The 18739-nt window shown below is 42.0% G+C and overlaps 2 protein-coding genes across 2 annotated transcripts in view; one reads left to right on the top strand and one right to left on the bottom strand.

Moving 5' to 3' along the window:
- Positions 1–2606: 2606 nt before the first annotated feature.
- On the top strand, positions 2607–6237 carry lamp5 (lysosomal associated membrane protein family member 5; the record flags this gene model as incomplete). The annotated part of the gene is made up of 6 exons (XM_079255056.1): positions 2607–2667; positions 3146–3324; positions 3743–3874; positions 4088–4184; positions 4730–4918; positions 6062–6237. The coding sequence occupies 6 exons, from the start codon at positions 2607–2609 to the stop codon at positions 6235–6237; spliced, it is 834 nt and encodes a 277-aa protein (XP_079111182.1).
- A 4345-nt stretch (positions 6238–10582) lies between these two features.
- The window catches only part of pak5 (p21 protein (Cdc42/Rac)-activated kinase 5), a 46153-nt gene continuing 37996 nt past the window's right edge, over positions 10583–18739 (bottom strand). The window contains exons 7-11 of the mRNA XM_079255781.1: positions 17548–17681; positions 13435–13561; positions 12739–12864; positions 12525–12659; positions 10583–12282 (exon numbers count right to left, since the gene is read on the bottom strand). Coding sequence (XP_079111907.1) covers positions 12127–12282; positions 12525–12659; positions 12739–12864; positions 13435–13561; positions 17548–17681 — 678 coding nt within the window. The 3' untranslated portion in view covers positions 10583–12126. The remainder of the gene's footprint in view (positions 12283–12524; positions 12660–12738; positions 12865–13434; positions 13562–17547; positions 17682–18739) is intronic.

Genomic DNA, 18739 nt, shown 5'->3' with positions numbered 1-18739 from the left:
ATGCAAGTTCATTGAGCTTCTTCTGCAGAAAGGAGCGAGTGTGAACCGTCAGGACGCGGACGGGCGCACTGCGCTCAGCTACGCCAGTGAGAGGGGTCACCTGGATGCTGTGAAGGTCCTGGTCCAGCACAACGCAGATCCAGAGATCCAGGACTCCTGGGGGAACACGGCCTTGATGTATGCCGCAGTGGCGGACCACTCTCAGGTTGTGGAGTTTTTGGTGAGAGCTTTCAAGAGGCTGGGTCTTCAGATAGACAAGCAGAACAAAGCTGGCAACTCTGCGGTCGAGGTGGCGAAGTTCCTCGGTCACACAGAGTGTATTTTTGCGCTCACCAACTTTTCAAAGAGTCGTCGTGGGGCGGACGGGGGCGCTGGGGGGAACGTGGAGCCTCGGCCTCGTTTAGGGGATGAGTTTGAGAGGAAAGTTGGAAATTTAGCGAACAAACTTGAGGTCCTCCAAACGTGTGACCACGCACAGATTGCTCCCAATTCAACCAGGCAACAAAGACTCCGGATGAAACAGAATCGGTTTCCATCGATGGACTCCATAGAAGAGTTTGAGAGAGAGCATGAAGGTTCCTACTCGCACGCGCACGATCCGGGCTTCACCCCTGTACCTCCTCCACGCACTCACAACCAGTCTCTCCACGCCAAGCAACCAGAAATCAGTGAAAGACTGTCAACCTCTGATCACTACCTTCCTCCTCTTAAACACAACAGTGAGATTCAAAACTTTCTCTCCCCACGACCTCACAGAAACACCCGCCATCCCAGCGCACCCGCCCTGGGCGTCTTACTGACTCCTTTCGGCTACAACAAATGTGGAAGTGAGATGGGAACACACAGACCTAAAGTCTCAGACTTCGGAGTGCGTAGATTTAACGACAGCTATTATAAGAAAAGATGCAGTTTGCCGACGACCATGCTCTGCCCCACACCTCCGGAGCGCCCTCTGGTTCCTGTGCGTAAATCCAAAACTGTGAGTAGGCGCGTAGGCTCGATCATCATCGCAGACCCTGCAGAGTTCACCTCACCAGCCGCTGCCTCGACAGCAACGACTTTGTCGGTGCTGAGTAACAAACTATTTCGCAGATTCACCTCCCCGGAGTTTAAAAACAACGCTAGAGATCCGGAGCTTGATCCGACGTTGAGTTCAGGCCGGATTCCTCGATCAGAAACATTCCCCCAGGCCACAAGACATCCGCAGGTGGACAGCACGCCCAGCATCGACAGCATCAGCTCCGTCAAGTGCGAATTTGACTTTCAATTTAGAAAACCAAACTCTTAAAAGTTACGGTGGACCATGCGCAAAACGCGTTGCGGACACTTAAACAGCAGGATGGCACTAATTTCACATCGGCTCCTAACACACCAAAAAAAAAAAAGAAAAAGAAAAAAAATCACCATCATGCCACGTCTTGTTATTTTTTGCTGACTTTTACACTCAAATCTTGCCTCAAAGTAGCAAAATAATCCACAATACATCAATTTTACGCTTCCTTCTCTGTGTGAAGTTCCTAACAACTGTGTCCACATAGTGAAAGTAAAAGACTTTAATAGAATAGATACTATAAAATTACTTTGATAAAAGTGTCCGAGAGGATGCAACCCCTGCTGATTGGATGCTGCTGCTGCTACAAGATCGGACGCATTGTGCACCTTCTACTTTCATGGGTTAGCACATTTGCTCAGAGACATTTGCCACTCCTTTTGAAGTGGGAGGGGTGTTCAAGGTGGTGAAGTGTTTAAAGTCATTTAACATTCATGGCACCTTCCAACTGTACACATTTTGGGTTATATGCTTCTTAACTATTTCCATAAGTGAGTATCTAAAATAAGAGGGTATGAAGCAACCATTCAAAAACCTGCAATAGAGTTAAGGAAAAGATGTGATTCTGACATTATTCTTCTGGTCGTGCCTTTTTGTTTCTGCTGTTTAAGTTGAAATGTTTTGTTGCCAGCGCTCACTTTTCCACGCACTGGGCTGCAACCTTGCAAGAGTTTGTGAGGAAGAGAGGGAGGAGGAGTTGTTGGCGTTTCCCACCAGACATACATCATTTCAGTTCTACCTGCAGCTGCTACCACAGAGATGGAGGCTACAGCATTGCGGGAATAACCGGCTGCTCCCTCGCAGGAGAGAAAATCCAGTTTGCTGACTTTTTCTCTCCACTGCGGACGTTATGGTGGCTTTAGAGATGTGCAGAAGGACCGCAGACTTGCAGCTGTCACTGGGTTGAAAGCTGTCAACCTTGAAGGAGGAAGGTGAGGAGGGTGTGGGGGGGGGGGGGGGGACGGAGGGACTTAGGGAGGTAGTCTGTTTGGACAGCCGGAGCTTGGTTTGTGCAGGGGGGGACCGGGATCTCACGTCCGACCTGGAGACATGTTTTTTTGCTGCATTCACGATGATCTGAGCGTGACTTCTTAGTGCTAAGTAGAGGCAATCCTCCTTCTCCTCCTCCTCCTCCTCCTCTCTCTCCCCCCTCTTTCTTTCCTCTCCGCCTCCCCTCCGTGCTTGTCCTTCATTTCTTTTCGCGGGTTCAGCACAGGCTGCCCAGCCAGTCAGTCAGCCCCCCCTTTTTGTTCCGGCGCCGGGGAAGCTGGTCGAGATGGGACGACTCGGTTTCAGCACCACGGAGAGCGCCAGATTCCTGCTGCTCGCTGCTTTTGGTAAGAAAGTGTGAGAGAGAGAGTCTGTGTGTGTGTGTGTGTGTGTGTGTGTGTGTGTGTGTGTGTGTGTGTGTGTGTGTGTGTGTGTGTGTGTGTGTGCGCGCGCGCGCGCGCGCGCGCGCGTTTTTGGTCGTGACTTCTCACTGCGGTGTCTATACGTGCACACGCGCACTTATTGAGTGCATTCAAGCATTATTAAAAAGGTATATGAACATTATTTAACTCGTGAATTCACCCTTCAGAGTTTAACCTGATTTTGACTTTGCCACGCGGAATAAAAAGGCAAAGTGGCGTGGATTTACCTCAGTAAAACTCGGATCGTTCTTCATCCATTTGTGCTGATTCTGCATGTTGATGGTGATGCGTGCGAGTCATTTATCACTCAGCTGACAGTGCCTCACCCCTGGACTTTCTCTCTCTCTCTTCGGTGTGGTGTGTGTGTGTGTGTGTACGTGTGTTTGTCCCATCACGTTGGCAGGTGCGCTGGCGCTGTCCGTGGTGCTGGCGGAGCAGGAAGGGGAGAACCTGTCCGGACTCTCAGACAACCCCGACAAAGCCATCTTCGCAGTCCGGGAGAACAGCACGACGTGTCTGATGGTGGAGTTCGCAGTAAAATTCCTTGTGCCATATGACGTGCTGGCGCTCAACGGAATAGACGTAAGGAATCCCCAGTGATTTCTAACGCTTGTGGAGAAAAGAAACAAGGCGCGGGAAACTGCTTTTCACCGACTGGATCACGCAGCGCGTGAAACGCATCTGGAAACTGGCTCTTTTACATGCATAACATAAATATTTCCCTCTTTTGAAAAATATTTTTACACTGTATCTAAAAATAAATAATTCATAATTGACAGACTATTTTAAAAGCGTTTTCTTATCAAACTTAAACAACTGATTACAATTGTCTGACTTTGTTGCAGCATTTGAATAATTTAATCTCGCATGCACCATGAACGTTACACTGCCGGACCAGTATGGCGAGTGAAAGCAATGGGATTCACTATCACCCCCCTTTCACAAACCAGTGCGGAATCTGTCAACTTTCTGATTCCCTCTTTGCTTCTGTGTTTTGCAGCTGATCACAGAACAGGCGTCTTTCACTTTGCCCCGCGGAGCAGAAATCGAGGGGAAATGTGGGAGCACGGAATCAGAGATCCACATCTCCTGGAAGAACAACGCCTACACACTCCGCATTTATTTCTCTAAGGTGGGCGACACGGCCTCAGCATCACAAAATCTGACCCGGAATATTTATTTTGGGTTCAAGATATAAGAAAACAAATTCGTTTCAAATTCAAATAATCATTTCAGATGTCCAAACTAAAAGTTAAATATTTCACATTAACGACTTGCCAAGCTGACAGTTCAGTGTACAGGCCTAACTTTAACGCGCGCTCGCGTGTGTGTGTGTGTGTTGCAGGAGTTCCGTGACAAGGGCATTGAGGTGTGGAAGATTAGCAGAGTCCAGTTCGTGTACGACACCTCGGAGGCATCGCATTTCATCAACGCATACAACCGTGAGTCTCCCTGCGCGTCCGCGTTCAGGAGCCACACAGCACATTTCCAGTCCCTCTGCTGGGATCATAACATCCCTGCGTTCAGCTCACAGCATCACTCAGTTATCAGAGCACAGACTCATGCAGGGATTTGAGGCTCCATTTGTATTTATTTATTTATTTATCTTTAGGAATTCTGAGTTTTAAGCAAATTGAGTCATTTTATTCTATATCTGTTTCCCTTCAGATTTTATGCTGATAATTTTAACCAGTTAGTATTATTGACTTCTTTTATACACTTACTGCCTTATTATCATCAGTAGTAGTAGTAGTAGTAGTAGTAGTAATAAACACTTAATTTTAGTTCCAACTCAGATTTTTTATTATTTTGGCAAGCTTTTTTCTTCTTTTGTCATTTTATTTAATCTTATGCTAAATATAGGCTACTCACATTTTACACAAAAAATTACATTTTTATTTCTTCATTTTTGTAACACCTTGAAACATGAAAATGAGGTCCTTTAGCCTAATCTCCCACCCCCACCATATCCCTCCATTCTCTCCAGCTGGGAAGCACACAGCCAGCACCCACAGGCTGTCGGCCTTGGTGACCCCTGCCGGGCGCTCTTTTGTGTGCACGGCTCAGCAGACCCTCACCCTCATCTCAAGTGACCACCAGAAGGGCGTCACCGTTTCCATGTACGATATCCAGATCCAGCCATTCGACATTGCCTCGGACTTCATGTTCAGTGAACGTAAGGATGACAGAACACACAAGATGAACCTGCCCAACCTTTACCACACACTGCCTCTTTTTATGTATACTCATGTTACAGAAAACAGCAGATGATGGTAATGAATAATGAAAAATCCTGAGGGTGAGCTGTAGGTCTCTTTTTGTCTCACACATCCAGCTCCTGGAAGAGGGGGGGTTATTGCTGCAGTATGAGGCGGCTGCAGGGCCGCAGAGGGTGAAATGAGAAAAAGAAGAGGTGGAAATGCATAAGAGACACAGAGGGAGGGAGACAGCAAGAAGAGAAGAGTTTCGGGGTCATTAGGACTTTATGAGTGCAGTCATTTCCTGCCCTCAATGCAGCTTTCACAGACATTCCTTGTACTTCGCAGACCAATCACCTTGGAAGTGTGAGCTGCTGTAAACTAGGCTGTGCTTCACTGCCTTCCTCCTTGTGTGTATTACTGCTGTCCGAAGGGAGAAGCACTTCAACTTTAAACCACACACTATACTATATTACAGCCGACTGGAATGTAGATGTCCTCCTTCCCCATAACCTCACAGTACTATATGAAAATGCAGAAGTTGCGTAAGAAAAAGAAAAAGTGCCAGTGAAAAACATACATTATAAAATGAAACACTTCTTAGCTCTGCAATTCTCCCAGCAAACAGCAACGCAGACTCTGTCCTTCATCCATAACTTGCCACGATGCACACAAAATTATCTGTTCAGTGCAGATCCATGTTTTTCTCTCAAATATACAAAATTTCAAACTCATTAAAAAAAAAAAAAACAAGAAATTTTAAAACCTAAAAACTGAAACCACTAAAACTGTTATAGCAGCATTTTACAATGAAAAATTAGCTTATTTAGCTCTTCAAAAGACAAAGTTATCTACTTTCTGCTGGTATTTTGGACTATTTGAGTTTTAAACCCCTCGTTCGGCGAAACTGAAGACATGTTACATTTTTACTGTTATCTAAATATTTTCTATTAAATCTCCAAGTTATATTAAACTGCTGATCATATTACAGCTAAATTAAAAAACGATCGAAACAGATTTAGAAATGAATGCTGAATTTGGTGAACATAAATTCTTAATGGATGCCATGTTATGCTTCGTCACCTTTGCAAGCTGACAGTTCGTAACGCCTGTCTTTACAGCCTACAAGTGCATCACTGACGAGCGGGAGCGCCTGGAAGAGACCCTCCCCCTCGTCCTGGGCCTCATTTTAGGCCTGATAATCGTCATCACGCTGACCGTCTACCACTTCCACCTCAAGCTGACAGCAAATCAGCCACAGCTCCCCAGAGATCGCTCCATGTACAAGAACATGTAGGCAGCAGTGTCTCCCTCGGCTCTCTCCGAAGCTTCCCTGATAACAGACTCTCCTCTTTGTCCCAGGCCTCCATTTCCACAAAGGATCACGACCTTATACTGGACTGAATTCCTGATTGACAAATGTGAGTGGCCTTCACTGCACTGCCCACTGGAGCTTTTGAACAGCTAAAACACAGGTTAAAGGGACAACTTGGTGCCCAACATGGGCAGAGCTGGAGGGTAAACCCACCCAAATCTTACAATAGTGTGACTGCTGAAATAAATCTTGATGCTAAATGTAGTTTGCATTAAAGTACTAAAAATGTTCATGAAAACAAGGTGACTAGATTTTCCTCTTCATCACTCAGAACTAGTGTATCACTTCAGTCACATTGATCCAACTTGTCTTTGAAAGAAATTCCTGAGCTTCTGCTGTCATGTCCGTTTCTCTGAAACTGCTGCTAATTGACTTCATGGCCGTTTGTTGGATCTGTATTTGCTAACTTTGATCCCCCCCCCCACATCAACTCCTTTACTGTTACATTTTGAATGCAGCCATAGTGTTGACAGTGGACAGTCTTGTAGTGTACAGTGCAGTTTTTGCTTTGACTCCAAACCTTTTCTCCACAACAAATGTATGGAACATATCGTTTAAAGAAAGAAAATATAAAGCATTTGACACAAAAGACATCCTTCATAGTGAAGAATTTATCTGAATAAAGAGTGTTTATCAAAGTGCAGAGAGGTTATTAAACAACAAATGTGTGTAAAATATCTTCAGAGTGAAAGTCTATGCATAAGCCTCTCCTGATGCAGTCATCTGTTATGTCTGAAATAAATTGCTGGATACACCCTTCCAAAATTATTTCCATTATTACAGTATCTACTGCATTATTCTTTTTGCATTAGTGAAAAACGGTGATTACAAAAAGGAAGAAAAAGAAAATCACATAAGTGCTGTGATGAATGACAGGGTGACTGGATAGGTGATGGATACACCCATCAGTAGAGACACATCCACAATGAAATATCGATTTTTTTCTTTGGCTCTGAGCCTTTAAAAGGAAACACAATATAAACCAGTCTAATTGAAAATAAATATTTCATATCTGCTACGCCTGTTTGCTTCAGCAACATGATCAAGCTTTATTCTCTTCCGTAAGTCCTACAACCCAGTTATTTACTCATTTGTCACTTCATCATTAGAAAAAGGTCTTCAAGATAAAAAAGAAAAATAGTTCAAAACAATAGTTGTTAAAAATTAAATCAACCACTAAAGACTATTAACTGTATCACGTAAACTTATCAGGCACCTCATTTGATGCAGCTGTTCGACTGCTTTTTATCACACATATCTCAGCCAATCACAAGGCAGCAACTCAGTGCATTTACTCATATCAACATGGTCAAGATGACTTGCTATTTAAACTGAGCATCAGAATAAGGAATAACTTATGTGGACTGGAACATGGCATGTTTGTTGGTGCCAGATGAACTGGTGTAAGTATGTAATAAACTACCAATCAACTGGGATTGTTTTAAAACACAAAACCATGTCTAAGATTTATAAGGAATGGTGGGAAACTAGAAAATAATCCAGTGATCAGCGATTGTCTGGACCAAAATACCTTGTTGATGTCAGAGGACAATGGGCAGAATAGCTGGAGGTGAAGGAAATATAACTGCTACAGACAATGTATGAATAATAATAATAATAATAATGATAATAATAAATTGTATTTATACAGTAATTTTGAAGGCACTCAAAGGGCTTTAGTGAATTCTTTATTCATTCACACCACATTTATGCCTGGTAATATTACACGTGTAGCCTCAGCTGACCTAAAGCAGACTGACAGAAAAGGGGCAGCCAATCCACGCCAACAGCCTCTCTGACCATCACCGAACATTCACTCATATTCATACGCCAGCGATGCTGACACTGGACGCCAGTAAAGGTGAGGTGTCTTAACCAAGGACACAATAACAGATTGACTGGGGGAGCAAGAATTGAACTACCAGCGTTCCAGTTATTGGACAACCTGCTTTACCACTGTAGAGGAGATAACAGTGTTATAAGTGTGAAGCAGATGGGCAACAGTAGCAGAAAACCACGCATAGAGAGGGGGCAACAATTCACACACTCACCAAAAATGCAGTTCATATGCTGTATGTCACACTGTAAAGTTTTACCGTTTCTTCTAAATGATCATTTCTGTCAGAGAAGGTAAAATGGAAGATGTTCCATTTTACCCCAGGAGATACTAGGAGAATCTTCTAGTATCTCCTTGCATACCAGCATATTCTGGGCGAGATTGCTATGGCAACACAGGGTAGCTTGGCCAAACTCAGCAGTATTACAGGAAGCCTTACATCCTCAAAATAACAGGGGTGTCATACAGCTGACAGTTTTTTTGCTCAACTTTAAACTTCACCAACCTATAATACAAGCCAGATTATTTGTGTGTGTGCTGGACACGAAGAAGACTTATGGCAAAGGTTATTTAGAATTTTGCCATACTTATGTACACAACCTAAAGTCTAAAAAGTTGGGGCATATATATATATATATATATATATATATATATATATATATATATATATATATATATACATAAGATAAAGGGCGGGAAATCGCAACTTTATCAGTAAATTTAATTCAATTAAAAAAATAAAATCATTAAAATATTTAAGGGAATATCTATATCTTTCCTGATTCAACCAAAAACCAATGAACTGAGACGAAACGAACTGTTCTGCGTTCATATTCAGCAATGAAATAAAACTCCCCGCTTTAAGGTAAAAAAATAAAATAAAATAAATAAATAAATCACTATTTAGATCCCACAATTGTTTTGGAGTTTAGTTAAACTCACCTGTTCCCGAGTATTATTACTGCAGTTTATCCATTTGCGACTTCGTCCATTTCTCAGCTTGTGGTCCCAACACAAGGCTGCTGTCCTCATTAGCAAGTTGACATTTTATATCGAGATGTCTTGCCGGCTGACCAAGTAAAAAAATACTGCTAAAGCTCTTTTAGCGTAAGCAGAATCTGTAATTTGACGTTTTACTGGTATCCAGTTTGGTGTCTGTGTTTAGTCCCGTCAGACAAACAAAGTAAAACACAGGTGTAACAAACGTCATTAATGAGGGCGCTGTTCCATTTCTGTCCCGGTGTTCACCAGATACATGCAGGAACATACAGATAAACCGAATGCAGCCAGGCCACATAAACCACGACCACCACAAACAAACTCCTGAATCCATCCTAGGCAAAAAAAAATAATAATAAAAAGTTCATTTCAGGGGAACAGAAGTTGTAATTATATGAAATGTATTGGTTTGGCTCTTGTTGACCTAAAGACAAAACAAAAAGAAAACAAAAAGAAACGGTATTTCTGACTTCTACAGCAAACAAACTTGTTATAAGTGATCCCTTCATCCTCTGATGAAACAGTGTTCAGCCATGATAACTTTAACCAGACAGAATGATTGTGAAAATTATTAGGATTCTACACAGTGGCCAGAATAGACCCTGGATGTGTACTTAATAAACACCTAAGATAAATTCAGGACTGACATATTAGATAACCTAACGTCACCATTAAAGCAACGCATTTAATGAAAGTGGGTTTCCCATCCCTGCTTTAAATTTTGCATTCCTGTTTCTCTTTCAGAATTTAAGATTAAGGGATTACACTGTAAGAAAGGCAATTAAAATAAAAATGAAAAAAGAAACAAACATAGATCTCATTTTTTGACATCACCGAGGCCTTGTTCATCCCAGTACAGTACTTGAGCTTTTATTTACTGGGCTCAGTCACCTCTCTCTCTGAGAAAGAAGCTTCATTCTCTGGCTGAGCTAAATCAATATCCCATTATAGTCTCAGAGGGAAATGGCCTAGAGGAAAAGAAAGAGCAATAACATATTATGGTAACACCGATCCATGGATGTGTATTTTTCCTCTGTGCTAGGAGGTGAAGTTGGGGGTGAAATTGTTGGAGATGAAAACTGTTGAATTTCGAGAATATGGAAGACCCAAAAACACAAATAGAAAATAAACACATGATGATTAAAACAAAGCTCCCCGCAGAAATCTGACAGTGTGCTGTTGAGAAAAAAAAAAAAAAGAAAGAAATAATAAATCTCTGCTTGATATGAGACACTGAGAGAAGAAAAGGAGACTGCAGAGGGTGATAAAGGAAAAATCCATGCAACACATCTCAATGTTTTTATGTGCGTTTTTTTTTTTTAATTGAAACCAGCTTTACTGATAACAAACATGCAATATAACTGTACAAGCCAAAACCACAGATAAGTGTAACTCACTCAAATCTTGACACATTGTCAAGGATTAGCTGGCGGCGCACGCACACAAGCACGCAAGCGCACGTTCAGATGCTGTACAGGGATAAGCACGCTCCGCCTCTTTTACTCTTTGACAAACACAGGCTCACACACTCACACACTCACAGTCATATTTACATATCACAGTGACTGATGGGTAAAAACGATGCAGGGAGGAGGGTTACGTTGTTCTCCTGGTCCAACTGGAGATGAGGATGGCGGCACAGTTCCAGTGATAGCGCGAGTGTGTTTGGCTGAGGTGGGATAAGGAGTGAGATGATGACAGTGAGGATGTGAGTGGAAAATGAGACCTTTTTATCAGCATCCTGAACTCTGCTTGGAGGGTAGGCGCCTATTAGCATTTAAAGGAACACAGCGAGAATGCTAATACAAAAGAAAATAAGCCTGTGAGGATTTTTTGTTTGTTTTTTTGTTTTGTTTTGTTTCTTTTTGGTCAAATCCATTCAGTCTGTGCTACATTTAAATGCAAAGTGTATTACAGTGTAAGAAAAGCAGGGCTTTGCGGTTTTATAAATAGGTTTGGGATATTGCTTGGATGATATAACAACTGATATCACTGTCTGCCAATGTGCCTCTTAGAAATGTTCATCAAAACCCAACAAAAACAAAAACAAACAAAAAGAAAAAATCAAACAAAAAAAGGCCACACTACAAATAAAAATATACCTTCAGTTTCAATAAATAAATAAATATTCTAAAATGTCATACAAAATTCTGACATTACCCTTTTTTTCCCCCAACATTTAATGGAAGTTCCGTCTACAAATGTGAGATAATAAATATATTAAGCTTTTTTTTTGTAACAGTTAAATTTTAGATGGATTTATTTGGGATATCTCTTATATCTTTAAGCAAAAACTGGATTATAAACAGTAGGAAAGATCTCTGCAGAAACTCTATTTAATACTGCTCATATCACAATGGTTACGACACGATAAAATACTGCAAATTATCAAAACTGTACAGAAAATCTTACAAGTTTCTCTAAAATACATTTTCACTTTAAGTGTGTGAGAAGAGAGAGACAGAGAGATGCATGAGAGCTCGTTTCTGTCTGAGCAGCTGAGCAGCAAAGTGTCCGAAGCCTTTCTCCGCGGAGCTGATTGTTGGCTGGGGCAGAGCCTGAGTTCCTCCGCCTCGCCAGCCACTCGGGCACCTTCTGAAGCTCTGGAAGGCTGATGGCTACTGAGAGTCTACGTGGAGCTGAAGACTCAAAGTCTGGGAAGAAAGAAGACTGCTGCAGGGCGAGTCGGCCCACGTAGGACAACTGGCGAGTTCCTCTGGCACTGTACGCTCTTCTACAGCTTTACACTTAATAGGTTTCCATTTTTTTTCCTTTTTTGTCTCTGGTGTGTGTTTTGAAATGTGTTTCTTAGATATTCCTCTAGTTAATCTACGTCATGGTTACAAGTGCAGCTATTAAGTGGCACGCCACCGAACGGTGGGCGTTTTGGCTGGGTGAGGGCAGTGTCACCCTAGAGGGGTGGGTGTATGTGTGTGTAGTTTTAGTGTAGAAGAGGGCAGGTTTGGGCTGGTGGGTCAGCGATGGCGGTAGTGTCTCATCAGGGGGACGATGCAGGATGGGGGTCCAGACAGCTTGAGGAAGGGGTGCTGGAGGAGTTCCTGGGCAGTTGCTCTCTGTGACGGCTCCCTGACCAGCATCAGGTCCAGGAAAGACCGCAACACAGACGAAACCTGGAAGATATAGAGAGATTGATTGCTTAGAGCAATTTTATTCAACTCATCAGTGTTACAGAAATCATACAAGATGGAGCACATAATATTCTGCAAAAGAAATGCAGTTATGTATGACAAGAATGGGCAATGGCAGCCTGAGTTGCTCATTCTTTCCTCGACTCCTAATTTAGTCAAATAAAAGATTCAGATATCAGGTGGATGACGTTTGAGATAGTTTCTATTGGAAAATGATCGCTAACCTTGTGCGACTCTTTTAGCCGCGGGGGCAGGTTGTCTCGTATCCTCCTCATGGCCTGCAGAGGCGGCTCATTGAAGTACGGGGGCTCGCCATCCACCATCTCGATCACCATGATGCCTAAAGACCAGATATCCACCTGGACACGCAAAGAACCATGGGAGTCAACATGGAAAACACCTTTTAATCCCGGCTTTGAAAAAAAAGGGGGTTCTCACCTCTGTCCCATAAGGTAGTCTTGAGATGACCTCTGGTGCCATCCAGTAAGGTGTGCCCACCAGAGACTTCCTCTTGGGCACTTCTTTGGAAACTTGGGCACAAAAGCCAAAATCTGAAAGCTTAATCTGCAAACACACACACACACACACACACACACACACACACACACACACACAATACTGCATTCAGGTGTTTGGACATACAGGTACATTTCAGAAAATTAGAATATTATGGAAAAAGTTCAATATTTTTTGCCACATTTTTATTCGTAATGTATTATATAGATTCCTTACACATAGAGTGAAACATTTTAACCATTTACAATTTTGATGATTGTGGCTTATAGATGATGAAAACCCAAAATGCAGTGTTTCAGAAGCACACTGACCCTATGTGGTGAAGGATTTCACAGAACCTGCTAATATAATTTATTAGGAGTTCATTAAGTTTCAATTAATCATGTCTTATGAACTCATTATGAGGCATTACGCGGGATTTAATTAGAGGGCATGAGGGGTAATTGATGATGATGATTATGAGCTGCTTTTGTTGACAAGTGACAAAAAAGCCACCCAATGTAGAAGGCCAGAGAGTGAGTGAGAATGGCCAGATAGATGATAACAATTTAAAAGTATAAATATGAGTGATAGGCGGTGAAAGACTTCAATATATGTACACTCATCACCAGCACGTACCCTCCCATCACTGGTCAGGAGTATGGAGTCACTCTTGATATCACGGTGGATAACGCCCTGTGTGTGCAGATAGGACAGGGCCCTCAGCACCGACAAACACACAGTGGCAATCTGCTCCTCATTCATCCTGGAAGGACACACACAAACACACACAAAGTGCGTCAGCACTAACAGTAAATTCACAAATACTATGCACCATTCTCATTTACTCTTCTTTGTATGCATGTGGTCTGTTAAAGAAAGTTCAAATGTAAAAGGGATTATCCTTTAAGCACCACACACACAGGTCTAAAGAACCTACCAACAAACCACCAACTCATCACTATTTAACACAGTGATGAGTTTTGTTTTGGGTTTTTTTTTTTTCCCCCAGATTTCTTCTCTTTCTTTGTTGCTGAACTGAAAGTAAAAGTGCTAGAAGGTGATTTTGGGTATATTCAGAAAAAAAAGTCTTCAACATAAAAGAGATTTGATGTTAGACACATGCAGTGGAAAATATCCCCCCGTAGCCTGCAGCAGCTGCAGTCGTGATGTGCGGAGCAGAAAAGAGGGTCCCATATGGAGAGATGGGGCGATGTAGTGCGTCTGACTGAGCTCACACAGAAACTCCCCAGCTCCACTGAACATTAACATCCAGACCCAGCTGGTCAGGCCATACTGTGTTTATAAGAGTGTGTATGTGCTGATTTTCCCTCATATATACAGAGATGCGCTCTTTTTAAGGGAACATACATATTTGTTGTAATTATATGTTTCAATAAATCATGACAGATATTCCTATACACCTTCCACTGTAGGAGTGACTTAGAAATATGCATTATGAGGAACAACTCCCAGTTCACACACATGCACATATATTTATCAGATGCACACACTTCAGACTGCAGATTGCAGCAGATTTTATTGTCACACATGTATGCTTTCACAAGAGCTAAATGAGCTTTATGCAAATGGAAAAGACAATTGCTAAGTCAAAGTGAACCACAAAGACAATTCCTTTCTTACTCTCCCCTTCCCGACACACACAAATACACACATCAAAAAAAAAAAAAAAAAAAATCAGGATTACTGAAACAGAAAATTGTTTCACAATGTGAATAACTACTTTAATGAGCCTGTGGAGGTTGTTAAGAGGAGGAGAATTACACATGCACTTGTGCACACGCAGAAAATTGGTCATTTATGCACAAGACGACACACTAGTACACACATATACAATTATGCTTTTGCAGGTTCAGAGGATGGAAATAAATTCTTGTTAATTGCAACTCATTAACCAACTTTTAATCTGAAAGTGAATGTAATCCATCTGAAGATGCTCGTTTTGCCTCTGCTGACTCACTTGTGTGTGCAGGATTTGTGAGTGTGTGATGGCTGCCAACAGCCTAACAAGCTGATGAGGGTTGCACGATGAGCTGCAGTTATTTTCACAACTATCGGCTCAACAGAAACAGAACAAAAATTGCACCTGGACAAATGTTGCTGAAATAATCCAGAAAGGAAAACGGCTGCTTCAGTTTTATTTTACAACATCTCACATTTTCTTTCACTATTTTTTATCCGCTGGTGATACCGTACATGTTATTAGAAAACTAAATACATAAAAGCATCCAAATTCACCTCTGCTTAATAATATAACAAACTTGTGTGACGGAGATAATGTGTGCCCAATTATACATCCCGTTTTCCTGAGATTTCCATTAGTACTTGTAAAAGCATTTGTGTGAGCTGAAACTTCCTCTCTCACACACACACATTAAACACCACAAACAGGCAAACATCTGCGTGGGAGACTGTTCAAAGTCCTTCACGGCAGCAGCAACGCTCAGCCTCACCAAAGCGTGTTATTAGCAGCCGACACCGCGCCGTGCTAATGCTGACACTCAACGCAAATGACTGTAATTATACACCAAGTACAAACTAAGCTTATAACAATGAGGCGGCAGCTCAGAAACACGACTCAACAACATAGAGACAATGTAGAGAAGTTGCAGACCAAAAAAAACCCAAAAGAAATCTTGAAACTATTAACACTGACACTGGATTAAAGCCACCCGGCTTCAGATATCTTTGTGACGTATTATTCTATTCTATTCTATTCTATTCTATTCTATTCTATTCTATTCTATTCTATTCTCATTTGGAAGACACTTTAATCAAAATTGACATACATGTGATAAGTGATCAGTTCACCTAACATGCATGTCTTGTGGTTATAGATATAGAAGAAATAATCTTGTTCCTGAGGTGTTAAGATTTTGTAAATTTGTACGTCTAGCATAGATTGGCAAGGTAAGTAATTTAGTCCTAATGGGCACTGTACGCAAGAGAAACAGAAACAGAGTAATAAAATTACCATTACTATTACTCATACAGCACTACTTAAAATAGAGTTACAAAGTGTTTCTATAACAGCACTGAACTGGCAAACTGACTGTAGATGCATATGTTTGTATAAATACAACATTCAAGCACACATCTGAACATAAATCTAAGGTTCCATATTTGGACTGGTTCAATTTTTCATGTAGATGGACACATGCAGTAACATTGCTCAGTCCAAAGATTATGATTATGTTGCAATCATTGCGCCTGCAAAAAGGAAAAAAATCCTCAGACGACAGCTAAAATTTTAGACCTTTGATGTCTGCAATGATGTGCATATTGTGAAGAATCCTTTTGAAAGTTCCTGTATCGACAAGTACTAGTGTACGACCTTGATCTGAAGAATAAGTAATCCATTCACACTTCAGACTCACACTAATATGACTCAACAATCCTACTAATATATGTCGGTGTGAAATCTAAATTTTTAAGGTTAAGAAAGGCAGCAAGAATTGGCGTAATGTAGGACCGTCAGCTAGTTTTTGTTTGCAGCCTGGCCGCTGCAGTCAGGACACAGAGGACTCAGAGACACGTGTAAAGAAAAAGTTACAGAAGTATAAATGAGAAAAACCAAGGTGTGTACCAGTTTCTGCATGGAAGTCTGAAGAAGGGTTTCAGACAGAAGGGTCTCTTGCAATATTCTTTAGATGAATGGAACAGAACTTTATGACCTTTATAATGGCAAATCTGAAAAAAGCTTCCTGGAAGTGGTCCAATGGGGGTGGGGGGGGGTTGACTGACAGAGTTACTGACCCAAAACATTCAAGGCCAATCATAAGGACATCATTATAGAGGAAATTCTGAGACATCCAATTTGTAATAAAGCAATAAAGCATTATGAAATGAAATAAAGATTCATGAAGGAAAGAAAAAGGTTACTGAGAAAGCAGGACTGGTGTCTTAACTCCAGGTCCAGTTCTGGTTTTTAGTTTTATTAAACAGATTCACTTCATGATGAGCTGTATCGCCACAGCATCTTCTGGTGAAAACTTAACCTGTAGCGCAAACTGGTTCCAGTCGATCAATCAAATCTCTTTGAAAATAAAAAAAATGAACAAGTCACTGATGTGTGAAGAACGAGAGGCTTCTTCTGTATCTCTTACAGTCAAAGATCTTCACCTCTTCAGTAAAAAGAGGTCGTGATTCCTGTTCCCTGGTGGGCGTGGTCAGCTGGGAACTGGAGGCACAGCTGATCCACATTTCAGCAATCAATGAACCACCTACTTAAGACCAGCTCTGCCTGCTATCCAGCGCCAGATTGTTGATTGCCCTGCGGTAAAACAGCTCTCGGCCTCAGCTTACGTTGCTTGTGCTTGTGCTTGTGCTTGTGCTTGTGCTTGTGCTTGTGCTTGTGCTTGTGCTTGTGCTTGTGCTTGTGCTTGTGCTTGTGCTTGTGCTTGTGCTTGTGCTTGTGCTTGTGCTTGTGCTTGTGCTTGTGCTTGATTTGTAACCTGTCCTGTCTTCCTCCTGCCAGAGAAAGCCTGCCTGCCTGCTCGTTCGTTTGCTCCCCTGCCTGCCTGCCTCCTGATGCTCGCCAGTCTGCCAGTCTCTGAAAGTTCCGCTGGAAGAATTCACAGGAATCTGTGGGAAATCAATAAACCTCTCTCTGTACTCAGAAAGTGTCCGCTCTTTGGATCCTACTAGCCCCTCACCTACAACAGTTTCACACTTTTGGTGTAATTGAGCTGACGATTGTCTAACTGTATTGGAAAAAAAGTGACTGGTTACCTGGTGTGAGTCACAATGTCTGTAAGTGCGCCTCCCTCAAGAAACTCCATGACAACCCACAGCTCATCTCCCACCAGGTAACTGTTGTACATGTCCACCACATTTTCATGATGGTAGTCCCTCATGATCACCACCTAAACCAGAGAGAAAAAGATAGACATAAATTAGACATTATGGAAAACAATAGGAGTTTCCTGGCAATTCTAAATTTTTTCCTGCCCCAACATATCTAACTCAAAATAATGAGTCGTTGTGCAGATATTGATAAGTAGTTGGATCCATTTGATTTAAATCAGGGGTATTGAAACAGGAAGACATCTTAAATCTGCATAAATGTGGCCAAGAACAGAGTTTCTCCAACCCAGGTATTATAAGTAAGAGTTAGAACCAATAAGAAAGGAGAAAGTTTGGCATTTTGCTGGTTTCAAGAGGAGGAAGAAGAAGAAAACCAAAAACACTGAATACACAGTCAAGCAGAGTGGTGGAGAGCTGATGTTTTGCAGCTACAGGACTCAGACACTCTCATTCACTCAGTCGACTCTGATCAGATTGGTAAAGAGGGTGTTGTAGTGATCCAGTCAAAGTCCTGACCTCAACCTGAAATATTAGGCATAAATGTAAATGTGAAAACCACACAACCAAAGCTTTACCTCATGTAATTGCTGCTTTAGGTGGTTAATCATCCAGTACACCATGTTTCTGCATTTTGACTTTACTGAATGTCTGATGTTAGGGATATGTCATGTGCTGTCATTTATTCAAGGTTGTATTCATTCATTTTCCAAACAGCTTAATCCAATTCAGGGTTGCGGAGAAGTTGGAGCCTATCCCAGCTGGCTTTGGGCAAAAGGCAAGGTACACCCTGGACAACTCGCCAGTCCATTGCAGGGCTACACAGAGACAAATAACCACTCACACTCTCTCCTCGGGGCAATTTAGAGTAATTTACATGCATGTCTTTGGACGGTGGGAAGAAGCCGGAGTACCCAGAGAGAACCCACGCATACATGGGGAGAACATGCACACTCCACACAGAAAGGCCACTGACCAAACCCTGCCCCAGCCAAGGATTGAACCAGCGACCTTCTTGCTGTGAAGCCACATTGCTAACCACTATTCCACCGTGCAGCCCAAACTTATTCAAGGTTGTACTTGAATTTTAACACCCAACATAGACCAGATAATTTACTCA

Source organism: Telmatherina bonti, assembly GCF_933228915.1.
Source record: "Telmatherina bonti genome assembly, chromosome: 16".
NCBI lineage: Eukaryota > Metazoa > Chordata > Actinopteri > Atheriniformes > Telmatherinidae > Telmatherina > Telmatherina bonti.
This window is presented reverse-complemented; position numbering and strand designations above follow the sequence as displayed.